General features: G+C 32.5%; 2 protein-coding genes and 1 long non-coding RNA gene across 4 annotated transcripts; 1 reads left to right on the forward strand and 2 right to left on the reverse strand.

Moving 5' to 3' along the window:
• Positions 1-3,475: 3,475 nt before the first annotated feature.
• LOC126687750 (uncharacterized) lies at positions 3,476-4,553 on the reverse strand. The gene is made up of 4 exons (XM_050382307.1): positions 4,091-4,553; positions 3,944-4,003; positions 3,656-3,828; positions 3,476-3,514 (listed from the first exon to the last, which is right to left on the reverse strand). The coding sequence occupies exons 1-4, from the start codon at positions 4,551-4,553 to the stop codon at positions 3,476-3,478; spliced, it is 735 nt and encodes a 244-aa protein (XP_050238264.1).
• A 12,029-nt stretch (positions 4,554-16,582) lies between these two features.
• LOC126687440 (transcription factor MYB124) lies at positions 16,583-21,186 on the forward strand. Of its 2 annotated transcripts, none has more exons than XM_050382002.2 (11): positions 16,583-17,132; positions 17,216-17,272; positions 17,343-17,415; positions 17,528-17,583; positions 17,809-17,967; positions 18,044-18,216; positions 18,325-18,470; positions 19,042-19,184; positions 19,271-19,491; positions 19,573-19,721; positions 20,526-21,186. In XM_050382002.2, the coding sequence occupies exons 1-11, from the start codon at positions 17,035-17,037 to the stop codon at positions 20,634-20,636; spliced, it is 1,386 nt and encodes a 461-aa protein (XP_050237959.1). In that variant the 5' UTR covers positions 16,583-17,034; the 3' UTR covers positions 20,637-21,186. The 2 variants fall into 2 exon arrangements, with proteins under 2 accessions (XP_050237959.1, XP_050237958.1); XM_050382001.2 differs by having other exon boundaries at positions 16,584-17,132; positions 18,322-18,470.
• LOC126687442 (uncharacterized) lies at positions 17,887-21,526 on the reverse strand. The gene is made up of 3 exons (XR_007644117.2): positions 21,282-21,526; positions 20,874-20,954; positions 17,887-18,225 (listed from the first exon to the last, which is right to left on the reverse strand). It is a non-coding gene; the product is annotated as an uncharacterized LOC126687442 (long non-coding RNA).
• Positions 21,527-22,314: the final 788 nt, after the last annotated feature.

The following is a 22,314-nucleotide window of genomic DNA, read 5'->3' on the forward strand; positions in this document are numbered from 1 at the left end:
GATTCGAGCCGGTGTTTGGCATGAACACCCTCTGATGCCTAAGTCAGTTCTTGGATGGAGTATTGATAATAATAATAATGAAAAGTGAATCCATTTACTTGACTTAAGCCTTTTCAATATATAGTTCATAGTCATTGTATCGTAGTAGGAGTATTTTTGTTGATTCTCACTCATCCCTTTGTTTCGTCGTTTAGATTTGCCCTTATCCTTGATTTTATGGGATAATGAGCTATCTGGTCTATCGAAGACTCCTACGGTTATTGCAGTGTACTGGGTCAGGGAGCTGGTGATGGTCTCTGAGTCTGTGACTTGCATCTCTTGTGTAGTTCATGTGCTTACTTTTGGTGATGTATCCATCAGTAATGATAATGATGATGATGCGTATGTGGGGGTAAGTTATTTTTAATTGATTGTTGTACAATATATACTTTAATGTATCCATTATGTAGTTAATATGTATATTTTTATATCATACATTATTTAATTGTATCAAATATGTATATTTCCATTGTAAGTTATATGTATAACTGATGTATCGACTATGTATCTAATATTTTTTTAAACGATCAGGTGTGTACTGAAATTGTACAACCTGGATATAGAAATGGTGCTAGTGACCATGATGATGTTGCCAATGATTGAGTAGATGGGATTTATGATGGTGGCGTAGAAAAGGAGAACGCCGATATATAAGACAAATATGATGGTGGCGTAGAAAAAGAGAACATTAATATAGAAGACAAAGATGATGATGAGAATGAGGAGGATAACAATAAAAATGAGAATAAGAATAATGGTGAGGAAGACGGTGATGAGAAGGAAAATGATGACGAAGAGGAGGATAACGATGACAATGAGGAGAATAATGGTGAGCAAAAAGATGATGAGAAGGATAATGATATAAATGGTAATGATGGTGCTGGTAATAATGGCAATAATAATGACAATGGAGATGACGATGATGATGGCGGTGGTGATAAATCAATGCCCGTTCCAATACAATTGCATTTCTTTAAAAAAAAATTATTAAGTTTTATTTATGTTTAAGTTATAATTATTTTTGGTTTTAAATTTTCAGCTTTCTGCTGACATAGCAACTGAATCTGGTACAAAAATGGCTACTGATGAGGTATTGTAATTTTTTCTATATATCTAAAATTCGTATGAACCATGTATCATTTATGTATTTTCTATAATATATTATATTATTTATTTAATACAGCATGATGAGAAGACAAAAGTAGCGAATGATCTTACCATTCCTATTGAAAGCAAACGGAATGTCAGTAGTTTATTAAAATCTCCGTACTTGGATTAATTCATTTTTGGGAATAAGGAATTCCATATAGAGAATACTACTTTTGTCGTGCCTAGGATGTTTCCATTGGATAACAACTTTGGAAGTGTTTTAATATCTCCAGAAATCATGGAATACCATGAGTAGATTGGTTTAGGGCTCTTAAAATGCCCTAAACTGAAGGAGTAAGTTCAATTTTTTTAGTTTTAATTAATTTTATTGATATCTATTTATTTTGAATATTTTTTTAGTGGAAGATTTGTTAAGGAATCCTGTAATTTTATCAATCCTTCTTTAATTTTTGGTGCTAATATCGTTAATACCAAAGATTTTTTCTTTATTCTGGAGTATGGGGACAGTCCATGCATACAAAGGTGTGTATTGATATCTGAGATACACATTTGATACACATGTGATACAATGTTACTAGGTTGTAGATTTGATAGTTGTTTATTATTTGACTTTTTTGTTTTTGTGTTGCTGTAGCATATAGATGTCTTATTTTACTATTTGAGGAAGAAAGTCAAATATGACAGCAGTATATCAATGAAATTTATAACCGCCGACGATTATTTTAATCAAAGTTTGCAGGCTTTTGCGAAGCTTTACTATGATACCGGAGATCGGGATTTGTTTATGAAGAACATTCAATTTCTTAGTATATATATGGTAAACGTATGCTTTCTAATACTGATTAAAGTAAATGTGAATGTGTGTTGTTCCTTATCTGTTTTCTACAAACAATCATTGGGCTATCGCGTTGTTGAATTTCAAGATTAGGAGGATTACAGTCTATAAATCTAATCGTTCAACATTGAGTTTTTTATCGATTAAAGGGATCGCTATGAATTACGCATCTGTTCTTCCTTTGTTTCTTGCCAAGTTTGGTGTATTCAATGATAGTCTTCATTGTGTTTGCTTTCACCGTTCTATTTTAATCAAGGACTCGAGGATAGTATTGAGTTGATTTTTGAAGACAATGTGTCGGAAGTAAAGTTTGAGTAAGTAGTTGTTTTTCAGATTTATACATTTTATATATTTTGTGTAGCTGGTGTATATTTTTTTGCGTTTTTATGCAGTGATTGTGGAATTCTTGCCTTCTATTTTGCTGAAATATTTTGTGCATGGGAAAGAGAATCAGATTTTGATGTGAAGGTCACCGAAGGCGTGCTTCTTTTAATTTGTACAAGTATGGGAAATGGAGGAATACATTCAATGTTAAAAGTGAATTAGAGGAATTTGAGGACAATGAGAATCTAATTGTCAAACCAAAAAGATACAAAGTTAGAGCTGGAAGAAAGAAGCTTCATTGAACACTGAATAATTAGTTTTTATTTGAATGAATAATGGTTTTTACCAAAAGATTTTGTTTTTTTTATATAGTTTTTGTGTGTTATGGTTTTTAGGTTTCTTTATACATGGTTTTTGTTTATGTTTTTGTTGTTTAAATTAATGAATTACTGTTTTTGAATTTATTATTCTTTTTTATATACTTTTGTACTTTATGTTTCAGTTTAATGATATAACTTGTCATTATATATGTATCATTTATGTAATGCATATGTATGAAACATGCATATGTTTGTTTTTAATCATATAATTATATCTGTACCTATCTTGTATCTAACATATATAATATATAATTATATATGTATCTAAGTTGTATCTAACAGTATATTATATAATTATATATGTATCTAACTTGTTTTAAAAAAGATGCAAGAAGATATGTGTATATAAATGCTCTACTGATTTAAATTCATCCTTTCGTCAATGTATCAGAATTTATATATTACTAGAAAAAAAATAGAATAAAAAACACTGAAAGGAACATTTTAGGTAAATTTTGGCATGTTTCGGCAAGTTTTCCTATTATATCCAGCTTGTCCACACTTTTCACATTTGCCTTTTTTTTATTTTTTCCAAGTTGTTGTGTTTCTTCTCTTTTTTGGACCTTTCAATTCTTGTATGTTGTGGTGGTAAGACAATCAAGTCTTTGACTTCTTGTGGTATAATCCATTCTTCCTCTTTCTCCAAAGGATACAAACAGTACTCCTATGGTTCAATCTGTCTGTCGTTTAGAATTGCTACAGCACGTTAACAAGGAATTTCTTCAATTTTGAAATTCTTGCATGTGCATGTTCTTTCCATCATATTGACTATGTACTTTTGACCTTTTTACAGCACTGTTATGATATCATGTGTAGATGGTTTCACCTAACAAAATAGAAACAATATTAAGATACAGTTGATCAACATAGCTGATACAGAGAGTTAGATACTTGGAATATACATAATTTATACATAATGAAATAGTGTTGTACTTTATAAAACAAGGTGAATATGACATATACATACTTGCAATTTCAGTGAATTAATGTAATTTTGAAAAAGTAAATCTTCATGGTTTTTTGTAATTGTTGTAACTGTATCCATTTCAATTTTTCTATGTTTGTATGAGTATTCTTGTTGGAGGTCATGTATGTGCATTAGTAATGTTGTGATTGGCAGTTCTCTTGCATGTACTATTGCTGTATTTAATGACTCAGTTAAGTTAGATGTCATAGTTTTGTACCTTTTTTTGAGAGAATGTACCCTTAACCATCTTTCATATTTGAGGCTCAGAAGAAATGGTCTAATTCGAACATCTAAGTTGTCCAACTCTTATATGATATTCAAATTCACTCTCGGTGTATGCTTTGGCTGCTGCAAAAAAAAAAGGTTCTTTAAGTTTCTTTACATTTTTCTTGAAACGTGTCTTCAAGTTATTATGAAGGTGAAACATGCATATGCCATGTGTAGCTTCAGGATAAATCTTCTTAACAACTGATTCTATGTTGAGATGTCTATCTGATACAATACAGCTACCTTGTCTTATTCCAAATGCTTGTTTCAATTTAGTGAAGAAATATTTCCGTGAGGCATCATTTTCTGAATCTACAACAGAAAATGCTAGAGCGAATAGCTTTCCAACAGCATCTTCAGCTGTTACAACAAGAAGTGTGCCACCTAATGTTGCCTTTAGGAATGTACAATCAACAACGATTATAGGTTTGCAATACTTCCTTCCTTTAATTAAAACTTTTAATGCTGTGAATACATACAAAATTGTGTTGTCTTCTCTTAATTGTGTGTCTATGGCAGATCCAGGATTTGTAGTTCCAAGCATATATAAAAAATTGGGCAATGATTTGTAAGATTCACAAGGGTTACCTCTTAACATTTCAAATGCCCTTTGTCTTGATCTCAAAGCCATTATGGACTCCATGTAAAGTCTGCATATCATTCTTTATATATGTTGGTGTGTATAGGTTTCTTTGACATTTAGAAACTTTATTTTGATGGATTCTGCAATGTGTGATGATGATGCTTGATTTTGATTGCTAAATCTGGTTTCTTTTGGGCATGTGTGGTTCATGTTTAGTTTACGAATGATAAATTGTCTAATGTTTCCATTTTTTGACGCCTTCAAATACCATTCACGTGTGTCATCGATATACATTTTACCAAAAGGTTCTTTTAACGCGATTTAACTATTTTTTCTGGTAGTGATGACTGACTACCTAAACTTGTAAGTATGTTTGAAGAATTGATTTGACTTTGTATGATTGTCCAACTCTCAGTTCTGTTTCCTGTAGTGGATGTGATACTATTTCTTATTTTTTCTGATTCTCATTTGCCTCATCTCTAGATTCTATTGTATATACAGCAAGAAGTTTTGTATACTGCCCTATTTCATAGAATGTATCAGAACTGTATCTTTCTTGTATTTGCAATGTATCTGAGAGTTTATTTGATTGTGAAATATCTGTTGAAATACTTCTTATGGTTTTTGGAAGAAGTGTGTGTATCTGCACGGTATCATCAGTAATTACTATGTAGAGATGATACATTATGAAATTCAATTTCTTTTTCTTGATTTCTAAGTAAAATCTGAACTTTGAATTGTTTATGATTTTGAGTGGTGGATAATGAATCTTCACTTGATATTTTATCTCAGTATTCTATTTTTCCATATTTATTTATATCTCTTGTGCTATTATATGTAGAAGATTCAAATATGTTGAATTTTCAGGTATCAGGACACCAATAACTTCAAAGTCTTTATATTTAGGTTTTTGATTTTTGTGTGCCTATAAGGCATTGAAATTTCCGGTTTAGTGCCTCTTTAAAATTTAATTTCAAAAAAGTGCCTGAACCCACGCGTTCCGTATTGTGGGAATGCGGAACACGTGGCGTTCCGCATTCCTACAATGCGGAACGCATCAATCAACTGATTAATTACTTAATCAGTTGATTAATTACTCCCTAATGATTGGGGAGTACTTTTGTCTCCCCAATCATTGGTGTACCAATATTATTTACATACAAATTTAATCTAAAAATTATATATTCATTTCGCCTCAATAAAGTTCGATCACTTAAAAAATATATACTATTAAGAAAATCGATTTGACATTTGTAAGATTTAAAAAATTAGTATGATAATATTAATAAAAAATTGAAACAACCCAATTTAATATGAGTTAAAAATATCATACTGCGTTTTAAACTTTTTATCAATACCATACAAATTTTTTAAATTTATAAATGTCAAGTCAATTTTTTTAATAATATACTTTTTTTAAGTGATCAAACTTTATTGAGACGAAATGGATATATAATTTTTAGATTAAAATTTTATTTAGATAATATTGGTACACTATATTTGCTTTTTGTCATTTGTAGTAGATGTTGTATTTTTAATATATTATTTATTTTGAAAATCGTTGTTTAAATAAAATTGATATTATATCGTTTTTTAAAATTATATCATTTGTTAATTTATATCGTTTGTTAATATTAATTTAAAATCGTTTATTAATATTATATCGTTTTTTAAAATTGTTAAAGTGCCCAAATATTAAAGTTGCTTAATTAGCTGATTATTGATTTAATCAGCTAATTAATGCGTTCCGCATTGTAGGAATGCGGAACGCCACGTGTTCCGCATTCCCACAATGCGGAACGCGTGGGCCCATGCACTCTTTTGGAATTAAATTCTAAAGAGGCACTAAACCGGAAATTTCAATGCTTTATAGGCACACAAAAATCAAAAACCCTTTATATTTATTTGATTCTGCTCATTTGTCTTTGTGTTGTATCATGACAGGAATAAATCCATCTGTGTACAAAATTTTAAAGGTTATGATATAGATGCATAATGATACATTGTCTGTTATTAATATAACAAAAAAATTGTAAATGTTACCTTCTAATTTTTCAACAATAGTGATAAATCATAAGGAAGGAGCTACTGACATTGATTTGTATTTGTTGTATATTTTTTTGGTATATGAGATCTGCTTTGATTTGAGTTTTGTTAAAAAGGAAAGAATCCCGTGATATTAGGGATGGAATATGGTGACAGACACGTGTCATAAGATGATTGGTTTTTCCTTCTGAAATTGAAATTCTGTCAGCATGGATCCCGTGTTGTATATATTCTGTTATTGATGATGTCATGATGCGCATGTCCTTATTTTATTGCGATGTTATTAATGTAAAGTTTTTATTTTTTGTGGTAGTAATGTTAAATAGTTGAGCTGAATGATAATTAATATAATTGAAGGTTAATTTTTGGTAATTTTGTAATTTTTTCTTAAATTTATAGCAAATTGATACTTAAAAGAGTGTAGGGGATAAATTGCCGCCTACCTCGAGAAAAGATAATTCAAAACTCAATCCTATAGTTTTTTGATATTTAATTAAAATAGGGTTATTTACATATAAAATCACCACCTTTACACGAAATTGCAAAAATAACACGACTTTTAAAACGTGGCAATTAAGGGCACCACCTTTCATTTCTTTTCAAAAATAACACGGGCACATTTTTAGTGGTATTTTTGCTGACGTGGCGTGACACGTGGCACTCTCATTGGGTGTTTAAGTCATCAAAATTTTATCAAAAAACGTGTCCATGTTGTTTTTGAAAAGAAATGAAAGGTGATGCCCTGAATTGACACGTTTTAAAGATCGTGTTATTTTTAAAAATTCGTGTAAAGGTGGTGATTTTATATGTAATTAACCCATTAAAATATCTCCATCACTGTAATACTAATATGTTAAACATAGGGACATAATAAAAAAAGACACGAAACTGGTGGAGCTGACATAGACACAGTTGGAAGTTATGATGCAATAGCAATGAAGAGGTTGAATGTCATGTGTGTTGCTCTCATTAATCCTTTTTTTCAAACTCCCATTCATGCCCGCGCACTCAACCAACAATCCGTTTTCTCTTAATTAATATATACTCTTATCTTCTTCTTCTTTTTTTCTATTTTAGTGTTTTTTTTATGAATAATATGTATATTTTATTGTTTTTTTTCTATGTATACTATAAGTACAACTAAATATTGCATTTTAAATATAAGTTAAAGTAGTAAATATACTTTATTTTTTATTGATTAAGTATAAAATCTCACAATATATATTCATAGTTTTTTTTTTTTTTAAAAAGCAACACGTCAGCCGTATTATATTAAATGATTTATGTTTTTATATTATTGGAAAAATATACAAAAAATGACCCTAATGTTGCAACTAAAACTTAAAAATGACCGTCGTAATTTTCAAAAAAATAATTCTGATGTCGTCTCCGAGGAGCAAATATAACTTTAATATTTTTAAAATTGAGATTTAGATCTCTCCATTAGTCGAAGATATATTACACAGTTAAATTAGAGGTCATTTTTGCTCCTAAAAAATCATTAGGATCATTTTTGCCCCTTAATGACAACATTATGGTCATTTTTTTTACTATTAATGTGTATTAAAAAATTATTATTTTCAACCTTTATTATAAATTTATCACACAAATTGTTTTTAAATTAAATAATTTCTTCTTTTTTCAAAAACGAGAGGCAAAACTTACAAAACTAAATTAAATATACATATTATAAGACACTTCGAACAGATCATGCAAGATCCGAGGAATCAAAATAAGAGGAGGAGACTCGTGAAACGAGCAACTCACTAATCATCGAACAATGCTAGATGGTCCACATTAAAATTTGTTTTGACACCTTGACTTCTCACTCTTTGTTAATCAAAGCATGGATAGTAGATAAAATATTGGAGAAATGAGTTTCATCAATTCCATTAGTAATCTTCAGTACCACCAATTTGTTGTCCATCTCAAATTACATTGTAATTGAAGGCCATAGATGTTACGACCCAAATTATTGAGCCGAGACTGGCGCTAGGGAATAGGAGTGGTAGCTCCAAAATCCGTATTAAGCCTAAAACCATAAAAAAATTTGCAAAATAACAATCACACGGAAGCAACATACAACATATATACAAATATATACAGTAGCCGTTCTGTCAAACATATGGGCTCTAACTTCCGTACCACGTACGTATTGGCCCCACGATACAATACACCTACTAGTGTATCTAATACATATCACCGGCAACTAGTATCGTGAACAAAACACAACAAATGTAGCCTACAAAAAGATATAAACATGGACAACAAGTAAAACAACCAACATAATACACTGCTGTCAAGGCCACGACTCTGTCAACTCGGACTACTATTGCAGCTCTACGGAAGTCAGGAACTATACATGCGACTAACGATTTCCGGACCCAAAAAGGTGGACTCTAGCCAAGTCCAAACACTAAGCACCTGAAATGTTTAAAAACAACGGGTCAGACTATGCTGAGTGAGATTACAAATTACTAATGGTATTATAAAAATAACATCGCATTTAAACCAATCATTTATACGATATACAATATAAGCCAAGTATTTGATCCGATCGAAACCCTAATCTTATAAACAATCTTGAACTAGGCATTTCCTAGTATTCATAAACGATAACAATTTCTTAATCCTGATGGTAGGTTACGGGAAAGTTCAACCATATCAACCAACCATCTAGTACAGCCCCGGGATAGTTCAACCATGGTGACTCGTATTAACACTTAAATCCAACAATAAATCAGACTCCCAGGATAGTTCAACCATTGCAACTCGCTAGATACAGGCCGCAGGATAGTTCAACCATACTGACCTCGTATCGAATTCATAAATAAGTTAGTTTAGTTCTACTTGCTAAGACTTACCCAACACTGGTGATCACACAACCTATTGACACCCAATAGGTAGTTGTTTCCTCGGATCGCAAACCAGATTCTAATACTTAAAACAATCATTCAACGATATACAATACAAATCAATCATATAATATGCGATGTATGCTATAATACTATTTATAATATATCAAATAGCTTTTGCGAATAATACATGAAAGTAAAATGTAACTCACATGGACCGCTATCCAATCTACAATGTAATCGATACGATAATAAGCTTGTACTAATCCAAATCCGTCGACCTCGTAGCTTGCCGATACGTCTGTTATATGTTCAAATCAAATACATGTTTAGTATATAAACGTGAACCTCATATTCTTAAAATCCTAGGTTACAGATTTAGGTTTTCTTATTTTACTTTTAAAACGGTTCGTAAACTTGTTAACCTTTAATCAATGTCTTATGCGTGTTTAATACCCTTCGAGGTATTCGACTAATCGATTAAACTTTGTTTGAAACATCCTCTTTGAAACCCTAACTTAAACAGTCAAGTTCGACAATCGTTTCTTTTGTTTTCGAAGTCCACAGAACATATTCGGGTTGGGGTATGTCGTGTCAGACCTCGACATGACAAGTGGGGATCGCCGGTGGCTAGGCCCATTGTGCTTAGCCGCTCTCACGTCCTGAGACATGGTCTCACGACGTGAGAAATTGTCTCGCGTCGTGAGACTCAGCCTCGCGTCGCGACGCAACTAAAACAGCCCCTCACATCTCATTTTTCACTCTTCAATCCATCCAAATCCATCCCGACATGCTTACATACATATAACCATCAAAACCCAACTCTAAAATGATCGAAAATGATGGTTTCGACGTGTTTTAGGTGAATTCGATCCAATCGCAACGTCACAACACAAAACAGCCCTATATATACAAAAACCCTAAGCCAATAAGTCACTTTTACCTTGTTTTTAAGCTTAGAGATGGTAGAGGATTTAATTTCGGAGAGATCAACACCAAGAACGCGCGATTCGGATGAGAAACGGCCGAACCCTATCGATCGCAAGGTTTCTTCGTCAAAACCCTTTTCTGTAAGCTGCTTCTTCTTTCTTAATCATATGATTCATATAATGTATTTTATATATCATGGTTAAATAGCCATTATAAACCCTCACTTCATTAACTTAAACCATTTCCTTTATTAACCTATCATTTTAACCAAACAGTTAATTACTCGCTTTAATTCAATTACGTGCATAGTATTTATACCCAAATAAATAATACTAACTCATAATTATTAATTTTCGTCAATAATATTTCAATTGCAATTCCCGAGAATTAATTTATTATTTATCAATTTGGGACCTAAATTTTATTTTTATAACTTCTCTTACCGTTTCTTTTGGTCTCAATTCTTATCCTTTAAACAAATTCTAATATCAAACTTTCCGTATTAGAATTATTAAAACAAACCTACTCGGGTCTTTCCTATTCAATCACTTCGATATTCTTTGTCCTATTAGCTCGGGTTATCGGAAAAAGTACAAATTTCCGGCAACCGTAAACGTACGGGGTATTACATGAGGACCTTCCTGTATTCAGCCTCCAGCAAAAAGCCCTTTCCTATTATATCTAAAATTCTTTTGATGATACCCTAGTATTAGGAATGCCCGTAATTGAGCTATATGCCCCATCTATTTTTATTTTACTCTGTTGCTCTAGAGGACACTTCTAAATCACTTTGATTTTTTTATTTTTAAGATGAATACATGTTTGCCTATACAAATGCTCTTGGGCCAATTTAATATAGTCAACTCGTCTATTTACTTCCATTGACATTTGAATCACTAATGAACCGAGCATTGTACTATTTCTCCATTACCAAATATATCACACCGTCACCCCAAAGAAGTATTTTCTGTCTATCCCATTACCTTAATTTTCTTTACATGACAGATTAATCAAAAACCATTTTTAGAAATCTAAAGCAAAGAATCTAACTTCTTTCAAGTTGTTTTTACTTTAGTTAGCAAGGCAAGCCATCACTTACTTAAACATTTTTGTTTTTACAAAAGGATACACCATTAACTTTGAGTTTTTATACTATCGGTTCTCCTTAACTTTTTTATTATTCATAAAACCTCTTCTAACTTTTTATAATATAATATTAATTGAATGATTTAATAATTTGGCTCCTTCTAAAACGCAATCCTTCTAGTTATGTCACGATCCGATTTCACGGACCGTGATCAGCGTTAGAAAATGTGAGTGATTGCTCCGGAACCCGTGGCTAGTATAAAGAAAAACGACAAATAAATATATCATGAAAACATATACACCGATTATCAACCGAGACTCCAAAATCAAGCATCAATAAATAATAATATTCGGCAAAATCCGAGATTACGACCTTAAATTTACCAATAATCACTTACAGCATATGAACATCATACAATATATTCATAAAAGGATAAATCAAATACACAACATAACTATTCATCGGACAAACCCGAGACATCATACGAAAAATACACACTACGACTGTGTTCTAGAGTTTAAACATTAAATTAATATACTTTGAAAAAAAAAAAGAACTGCCGAGATGAAGAATTCAGAAAGGACTTTCCACACAATAATGATAAGCCTGAAAATGGGGAATAACACATGAGTCAGTCGAAACTTAATGAGTTCGTAATATTATGAACAATTATTAACTTAAACGATTTAAAATATTAAATGGATATGTAGCTATCACATAAATAAATCGAAACCCGAAACCTTAATATACAATATATCAAGATTAACAATCCAATGTCGTGTCGGCAAAACGTATCTCCAATCGATTGCCGACCCTCACTAAAACCACAAGTCGTGAGTCCCATAAGACGTATCTACCACTGGTGCTCTCACTATCGGCGAGACGTATCTCCAACTGTAATCATATCAAAACTCCAAATCACATACCTGATCACAAATTCCTACCGGTGCGCAAGCAGTCTTATTGATGCCCAATATATAGCATGTTCTAATATTATATCCATGATAGTATTAAAAACCATTTAAAACATTTTTTAATACTGATTTATAAATAGCATAATGTAAAAAAATAATCATCTTAGATAATAATACAAACTCACAGACTAAGATCGTTTAAATGAACCTTAGTCGGAAAGAGTCTCGCAGCTCCGCTAGATTTCCTCCCACACTAACGTCCTCGAGATAGAGGGGTCTAAAAATGGAATAAACATTAATATACGACTTTTAAAATAAGACCATGTCTAATTCTAGATTTCTACTAACACAAGTATCACAATCAAACATAAAATATAAACATTACATAAGCTCAACTCGACACAAAAAATGATAATTCAATCGATAAACTATAAATAAAGGATTTCCAAATCTCGATTATGCTCTGACCTTTAAAATTTATTCTCGGATAGCAAATTCATAATTAAATCGATATATATCAATAATTTCAGTTTCAAAATCAATATGCATCAAATTGCTCGTTTTAGCCAAGTTCTCACCTCGAGACTCAAAACATTTTTTTCCCATAAAAACGGCAATCAATCTTTGAATAACTTAAAAATTCCAAAATTTACAAAAATGAAAAAATTAATTTTTTTCAATCCAAATTGATCTAAAAAACACCCCATCTTTATGAAAAATCCAGAAGATTTCAATAAATGCTCAAATACTGTAAAAACGTCAAAACCGCATTGGAGCATAATTTTCGACTAAAGGAAAATCATAACAATCATAGATCATAATTCCTCATAGAAATTTATAAAACAGCCCCAATCTTCAATTTAACAAGGCCTAATTACTTAAAAAAACCACCTTTAACTTTTTTTCGTTTATACCCTGATCTTGTAAAAAAAGTCATTTGTACCCAATTTTGGATTTTTAGGTTTCATCTCTACCCAATAAAAAAATAAAATTAACAATTTAATGAATTAAAGGATAAAAAAATTAAAAACAATTAAATAAAAGGTTATGTCATACGTCTAATTAGTATATAAACATAAATTGAAGGATTATTTCAATCTTTTTTTAAGTGAAAAGAGGCAATTTTAGTACTTTTGGGTAGAGATGAAACCTAAAAACCCAAAATTGGGTATAAATGACTTTTTTACAAGGTCATGGTATAAACGAAAACAAAGTCCAAGGTGGGATTTTTTTAAATAATTAAGCCTTTTAACAAACATATCAAAACCCAAACTTTTCACAGACATTACAATATCATGCAAAGGTTTTATTTTCATATGATATCTATTGAACACAACTAAGTAAGGGAATCACACCAAATTAGCCATATCTCCATCAAATAATCAATTTACCAAAATGATTGAATTTCTATATATTCAACGATTCAATAATAAAACATGTGAAATTTAGTTATTTGCAAATTAGCATTGTTTTTAAATCAATTATATCGTTTTAACATTAACCCAAAGCATGTATGTATCATCAATTATAAAATATACAAGATATACTTACATAAAAGAGTTTATATCTCTAAATTAACATTTGAGATTCATATAGTCAAACTAATCATGTTCCAAATCAAACAATTAAAACCAATTCTCAAATTCTAGCCCCAAATCCACAAGCATAAATCAAATTATACGATCAGTGGCCATAGGTGATAGATTACCTACAAGAGCTCCAAAATCAAAAAAAATGTGGTTTGAGTAAGGTAATTGAGGAAACAAGAACAGATTTGGAGTTCTTGAACCAAACTTGAATGCATGCAACATCTTCTTGTAGAGTGATGAAATTGGAGTCAAATGGAAGTGTTTTCTTATTTTGATCTTTAATTATAGTCCATAGATGACAAAAGAAAGCTTAAAGAGAAGGGAGATGATGATGAATATTGTTTTAAGAGGTTTGGCTCGAATGAGAAGAATGAAATGCAAATGATATATATATATATATATTGGTGCAAGAGAAACACTGTTTTATTCGAACCAAATTTTGCTTTGTTTCTTTCAAAACAGGTCATGTGCCGAACGAAACAGGCAAATAAGAAATGCTTCAGCTTCTCAAATATGTCTCATTTTGAATAATACAGTCATGTTCGAACGAAACAATCCTCAAACACACATAAAAAACTCATCAAATCAAGCTCCGGAAGGATCTAGACTTCAAGGTAACAGCCAACACATTCTTCGAGCAAGTAAAACACATCATGAAACATCTAATATATGCTAAAAGACGAGCCAAAACGTCGAGGTCACGTCAGAAGCTCATCAAAACTAACTAGGAAAACTACATGGTGTTACAAGTTAGTATCCATGAGAATTACTTTTATATTGTTATTTTCCTGTGTTAGACAGATTAGGTTATTAAATTAATGAACCATTGGTTTTATCTCTCACCACTATCTCACATTCTTATATATTTCACTTAAAAATTTTTGATATGATAAATGAGCTATTCACTTGTTTGTTTAAGTAGTTTTAACAAAATAAATAGCAAGTTTTCAACTTAATTTTGATAACGAAGTATAAAGCCTAAATCTATGTTATAAGTTTGAACAAATGACCGAAAATTGGTTTGGTTGGTTGTTTTCACAATAACTACAATTTAATTTGATAAAGAAGATAATAACATCATAAATTTGATTTTATAGGAGACAATAGAACTGAATAAAAATAATACTTATAGCTTAGGACATATAATTTCAAGCGTTTAGCAAGAATAAAAAATTACAAACAAATTTCAGTAAGCTAGCTAAAGAGACGACTAATAAGCAAAAAAAATGAATGTTTTGACAACTTAATAAAAAATAAGATAAATTATACGATGAATTAATTTGACATTGTAGGATATAACAAAAAAGAGTATGAAATAAAAATAAAAATAAATAAATTGAAAGGTAGTCATTTGATTGAAATTAATTTTATATTAGAGATTAAAGAAGGATTTCAATGTATAAGGTAAAAAAACGATTTTAGTGTTGCCAGTGAGTTGTAAAAATGAAGGCCTAAAATCATCCACCGTCCTTGGCTTTAGAGCCTCCAGTTACGAAAGTCTATAAGTTCAATTTTCGATCACAAAACTCCTGAATTTTAATTTCATAATCACGAATGTTCTTTTGTCCAAAAAATGATGAAAAAATCTAACCAAATCCAACACAATAAAAACCAAACCTAAAACTACCTAATCAAAAATCTAAAACCACCTAATTAAATCTAAAACCATCTAATCAAACCTAAAATCGACACCAACCTGTCCGCTGCTAATTTTTTTTCCGATTAATTTTTTTTCCAACAGAGGAGGAGCAGCTCCTCCTTCTCGGAGCAGATATATTTCTCGCCTTCTTCCTCAAGCGAGGAGCAGATCTGCTCTCGCCTTTATCCTCAGACGAGGAGCAAATTTGCCCTTGCCTTCATCCTCAGGCGAGGAGCAGATCTGCCCTCGCCCGAGGAGTTGCTGCTCCTCAAACGAGGAGCACTAGTTCCTCACCTTGTCTTCGTCTTCTCAGATGATCAAGTTCATCTGAGGCGAACCTCAGACGACCAGGTTTGTCTGAGGTTCGTCTCAAACAAACCTCAACAGATATGTCCACATATCTGTTGTAACATGTCTGTTGATTTGTGTCAACATATCTGTTGATCTGTGTTCAACAGATATGTTGAACGGTTGCAACAGATTTTAAGTTTGGTTGGATGATTTTAGGTTTAATTAGGTGGTTTTAGATTTGGTTTTATTGGGTTGGACCGAATTAGATTTTTTTGTTTTTACATGTGTTTGGGGGTATTTTAGTGATTTTTTTGGGCAAAAGGATATTCATGATTTGAAATCGAACTTTAGAAAATTTTGTGATCGAAAATTAAATTTATGTATTTTCATAATCGGAGGCGCTAAAGCCAAGGACGGTTGGTGATTTTAAGCCAAAAATGACTAATAGTTTTCAAAGAGCAAAAAAGACACCCATTTAACAGCGTAATACTTCTTCCGTCTCAAAAAATAGGTCAAATTTCTATTTTAGGCGTCATAAAATATAGACCTAGTTTTCATTTTAATTTGATTAGTTAAGTTGAAATACTTACTTTATCCTATGTTAATTATAACCACTTATATCATATTCTCTTAAATCACATTAATTATCATTTTGCAGTATAATATAGAAATAGTGAATTTATATTGAATTCGGATTGAATAAATGTAAAAGAAAAATAGAGAAGGTCGGAAGAGAGAGAAAGGAAGAATAGGAATTCAAAAAAGGGAAATATGTAGAAAGAGAAAGAAAGAAAACGAGACAGATCATCATTCATTCATTCATTCACTCACAATTTCCAATTTCTACTCTTTTTCTTTTTTACTTTCTTTTTCATCTCTACATTTCTGTTCTTCTCTACCATGTATTCCCAGCAATTACAATAATACTGATACATTAACACTTATACTCCGATTCCTCGATTTCTGAGCAATAATAGCCCTTTGGTACTTGAGCTACTGCCCTTTTCTTTCAATATCAGAAAGTTAGAATCCAAGAAAAACAACAACCCCGTTGTGTTTGAACTCACCACTGTTATGTAAAAGAGGTGGCTTTTTCAAAAATACTTTTTTAAATTTTTTAGATTTTTGTGTTGATAAAGTGAGGAGGGAGCGTGGTGGTAGAGAGGGAGCAAGAAAAAATGGAAGAAACCAAGAAGAAGGAGAGACATGTGGTTACATGGAGTGAGCAGGAGGATGATATTCTCAGACACCAAATTAGTGTCCATGGAACTCAAAAGTCTGAATCTTTCTTGGCTTTTTTGTTTTTTACTTGCGTTTAATGGTAACAGTAATAATGATAATAGATTTGTTTTGCTGCAGTTGGGCCATTATTGCTTCCAAGTTCAAAGATAAGACTACCAGACAGTGTAGAAGAAGGTTGGTGATGGTGTTCTATTTTCAGTGATGATCTTGTTTTTTTGTTTCTAATGTTGCAAAATGGATGCAGATGGTATACATATTTGAACTCTGATTTCAAGAAGGGGGGCTGGTCACCAGAGGAGGATTTGTTGTTATGTGAGGTAATTCATTTGATTTTGATTAATAGTTGTTAAGTTTCTTGAAATGGAGCAGCACTTGAAAATTATTATTCTTCTTCTTCCAGTTTTAATGAGGTTGTATTGTTATCTGCAGGCTCAGAAAATATTTGGCAACAGATGGACAGAAATAGCAAAAGTTGTCTCTGGCAGGTATAACCATCACTTTCCTTCCTTACTCTAATCACAACCAATCATTTTTGTACTAGTATTTTTCAGTATTTCATTTCCGTTTTCAAAAACGCTTCGAAACTCTATGTTTATAATTATTGTTATTTCGCTGCTTCTCGTTTTGGTGCTGCATGAATCATGACCATGGATTTATGTTTTGGATATTTGGGGTAGCTTATTATTGTTTTGAATGTGGTGCTTATGCAGAACGGATAATGCTGTGAAGAATAGGTTCTCTACTCTGTGCAAGAAGAGGGCAAAATACGAAGCTATGGCTAAAGAGAATAAAAATTCGTATCTCAACTCTAATAACAAAAGAATCATATTCCACAATAAATTAAATGCATCGCCTGCTAAAAAAACAAGGTACATTGGGTTTACATTTTAGAAATCTCTATACAAAAGTGTATTGCATAGTAAAAACTCCTTTGTTGATATTCAGAAAGACCGATATCGGTGATGAACCAGAATATTGCAAATTAGCAAATAGATCGCACCTACTAGGTGGAAATCAGCAGCCTAGGCCGCCATTTGCAGTATTGGCTCAAAATGTTCTCAATGTTAATCTTGCTGCTCAGCACAGTGCCATTGATGCCAAAGAGGTCTCCCTTGATGGTAAATAACCTATAAAATTCGAATATGATTAGATTGGTTTCAAGAAACACATTAGGATATTCACGATTGAGAAACTAATGTGTCTCGTTCCTACTGTTTGTCTAGCAGCTCAAAACAGTAATATCGAAGGAACATTTCTCAAAAAAGATGATCCAAAGATATATGCTCTCATGCAACAAGCAGAGCTTCTCACTTCACTTGCACTGAAAGTTAATACAGAAAATACAGATCAGAGTCTCGAAAATGCTTGGAAGGTATATATCTTATTGCTTTTTCTCTACCATATTCTGTATAGAGCTAGAATATGTACTTTTGGGGATCACAAATGGGAGGAAGTAGGCGCGGTGAACAGGGCAGCTGCCCGGTCAACAGCCGCCGACTATCGACTATTTGATATTTTTTCTCCTCTTTACTTCTTTTTTCCATTTATTATGTCTTATACCCCCTTCCCAACAGCTCCCTTGCTGACTAATATTCTCCTATAAATACACCCCCTTCCTCTTTTGGTATTCTGGTTTCTTCACTGAGTGGGGAAGAAAGGACCTGAAAAATTATGGCATAATGCCGGTGAATATAGTACCATTAGTGGTACAATAGGGGGTTTATGTTGATTAAATGCCTTAATGCATGTTCTTTTTCTTCAAATAAATTAAAAGATTCATCATCTTCCTAATAGTTTTGCCTTCTTTTCAGTCAAGTAAATGGCATAGCATAGAGAGGCTATATCAATTATGTTGCTGTGCGCAAACTTAATAATAAAAGCCAAAACTCTTTTTTCAATGATCTAGTAAACCCTCATATATTTTCCATAAATTTGATGTTCAGGTTCTTCAAGATTTTCTGAATCAGAGCAAGGAAAACGATGTTCTTGGATTTAAAATATCTGACATTGATTTTCAACTTGAAGACTTTAAAGACTTGATAGAGGATTTAAGGAGTAGTTGTGATGGGAGTCGGCCGTCCTGGAGGTAAAAAAATAAGCTGGCTAGTTAAGTCTTTAGGTTTAAGCAAGTTTGGCGCAACAGTGTCTATATTCATGGTTGGGAAATTGTAGGCAACCTGATCTATATGAGGACTCTCCAGCCAGCTCTGAATACAGTACAGGATCAACTACAATGCCTTGTACAGCCATTGACAAAACAAAACAAGCTCAGGCTGAAACTGGTGAAGCGCATGAGGATGTTGAGGATGAAATGCAATCAGTAAACGTGGAAGAGAAAAATGATGTCGGTGAATGTGCGAAAAAAATTATTTCTCGTGCAAGCATAAGTCAAGGTAAGGTATTATTTTCTTATATCATATAGATATTTAATCTAGAAAAATCTATCAGTGAGTGAATCTAAAATATTATTGCAGGAGAGTTACTTCCATCTTTGGATGAGGAGAAAAACAATGACATAGTTGTTTCCGCGTCATCAAGCAGAGAATTCAGCTCACCTCTTCAAGTTACCCCACTTTTCAGATCCTTAGCAGCAGGGATTCCCAGCCCAAAATTTTCAGAAAGTGTAAGTTAAGCTAACCCATTGGACATTCTTGTTTTATTTGGAGAGGTGGTAGTAGAGTCCCTCGTTGTAGTGTAGGATTGCATTAAGGAAGGCAAACTAGAAGTAGCAAAGTCATTGATTTTGAGAACAAAACAGCCGCAGAAACAAGTAACAATAACGGGAAGTGGGTATTATAAGACCTTTTGTTAGCTAAGTAATTGATTAACTAGGAGGAGTTTGAGAGTGATTCTATCAATCATAGTACTGAAGATGAAGCTATCACCATGACTTCAAAACTACTACTAACAGTAAAAAGAGCAAATATTAGTCTTTTGTAAATGAAATTAACATTAGTAAGCAGTAGTTGCTGCTTCTACAATCAGGTTAGAATAAGTTGTGGATAGGCCACTTTTCTAATGCCTCCTATTCTGCTTACATTTTTCCCAATTATCAAGTCTTGTATCTATTTACCTGTAAATTAATCAATCGCAATCATAGCATTAAGCGTGTAGCCCTCCTCGAGCTAACATTTTAAGTGCCTACACATACATATAATAATCAATCGCATATGTATAGTTCTAGGTGCTGCCAGTGACAACACTAGATGATTGCTTAATCATGTACTTCTAGTTTCTCCTGAAAGCAAAAAAAGTTTGAAATATTTGTTTAAACAGCTCCATTTTAATGTGCAGATATTCCGTAAGCTGTTAGCCATACTGTTAAAATATTAGCATCTTCTGTGCACATGCTTGATGTACACATAAACTGATGTAATTCTTAAATTAGACTAACCTATCTTGAATATGTGACTTTGTTTATTTTCAGGAAAGGAACTTCCTACTAAAAACACTTGGAGGGGAATCTCCTTGTCCCAATCCAAGTACTAATACTAGTCAACCACCACCTTGCAGAAGAGCCCTCCTCCGAAGTCTATAAAAAAGTAAAAAACGAATTCTCTGAATCATTTTCATACCTCATCCCGAGTCTCTAGGGACATCACTCATATATTAAGGTTTTATTTATTTCTTGTTAAAAGTTAGTTTTGTAGGACTCCAGAGTTTTTTTAGTCAAAACTCATCGTCTAGAATGCAAAGGGTGCATTCTAGCATCTCGGACACATCTAATAAAGTGATCCGAGCTCACTTTTTTTTTTTCCCAACTAGACATACTCACATTTAGAGTGCTGCGTGTGTCATTCTTTTGTTTGTCTTCATTTGGTTTCGATCCAGTTTTGGGCCTTTGATTCATCGTCATCTGTACAGAACAAGTAGCGAGAGTGTAAATCGGCAAGTCGCCTTTATAGTTAGAAAAGCATAAGGAAAAGAAAAGAAAAGAAACAAGGAATAACCAGGTGATTGGATTCCTTTTCTGTTGGTTGATTTGGTGTGCATAGGGTATAGAATAAGTTTTATCCCCTCTTCTGATTTTCTAATGTAATACAATTTCATATGATTGGAATGAAAATGTGTCTTGGTTTTGGTGTGCATATGCTTCACTTTTATCTGCATTTTTACTATGTTTCTCTACTACTCAAACAAAGGCAGCATAAGCTTGAAAATGAGAATTCAAGGGAGGGCTTACCTAAAGGATCCAGCAACTCTCTTTGCTCTCTCTTCCTCAGCTTCTGTGGACAGTGTTGTGAGGATATTACCTGGGACGGTAAGCGTCCGATACTACATAGTCGCCTGCGGATAGGCATCAACAAGCTATCTAATTTCATTTTAAGAATTTGGTTTAGGAGACGAATAGAATTTATATGGTAAACGTCTGATGGTAGTGGAGGACAAACTATAATGATGAAAGTTGAGGGTAAAATAGAGAGGGAACCTCATACAAAATAAAGTCTACTCATTGGACACCAACTTTCTCGATATATTCACCTATGTTCAAATCCAAAACATAACTCACAACTTTTTTTTACAAGGCCAACATTATATTGAAATTTAACTTAAAGTTTATGAAATAGACAAAATTAATAAAATGTAAATTTTAAGATGAATTTTATAATTTGTGGAGTTGTAAAATTATATACTATTCAATTTTATGTTAATGTTGTTTAAAAAAAGCTCAAAATTAAAAGTCTGCCATATGTTCTTCTAAGTCCGTCCTCTGAGTATACAAATTCCCCTAAAATAAGGTTTAGTTTTCATTTCTACCTCACAATTTTTGGGCTAATAATCACCCATGGCACCTCAACTTTAGGGGTACGGGCGCTAAACCCCCTGAAGTTTAAAAACGGGCGCTAAACCCCCTAAACTTTGTGTCGGCGCTCACTAAACCCCTTTTGGACGAAAATACCCCCGGCGCCGTCTTTTGTTTGGCGGCTGTCTTTTAAAACAGAAAAAAAAAAATTGACAGCACCAAGTGTCAGTTGACACGTCATCAAAAGACAAAAAAAAATAAAAATACCCAAAACACCCCTAAATATAATATCTGATAAAATAAAAAAAGCCAACCACTCATTCAAAACCCAACCACCCATTCAAAACCAACCCATCACTGATTTAACCATCGCCGCCACCCGACCACCACCGGAAAATTTTCCGGTCATCTTCTCCGAGTGAATGATGACCGGAAAATTTTCCGGTCACCAAAATAAACGGATCTGCAGATC

Source organism: Mercurialis annua, linkage group LG6 (assembly GCF_937616625.2).
Source record: "Mercurialis annua linkage group LG6, ddMerAnnu1.2, whole genome shotgun sequence".
Lineage (NCBI taxonomy): Eukaryota > Viridiplantae > Streptophyta > Magnoliopsida > Malpighiales > Euphorbiaceae > Mercurialis > Mercurialis annua.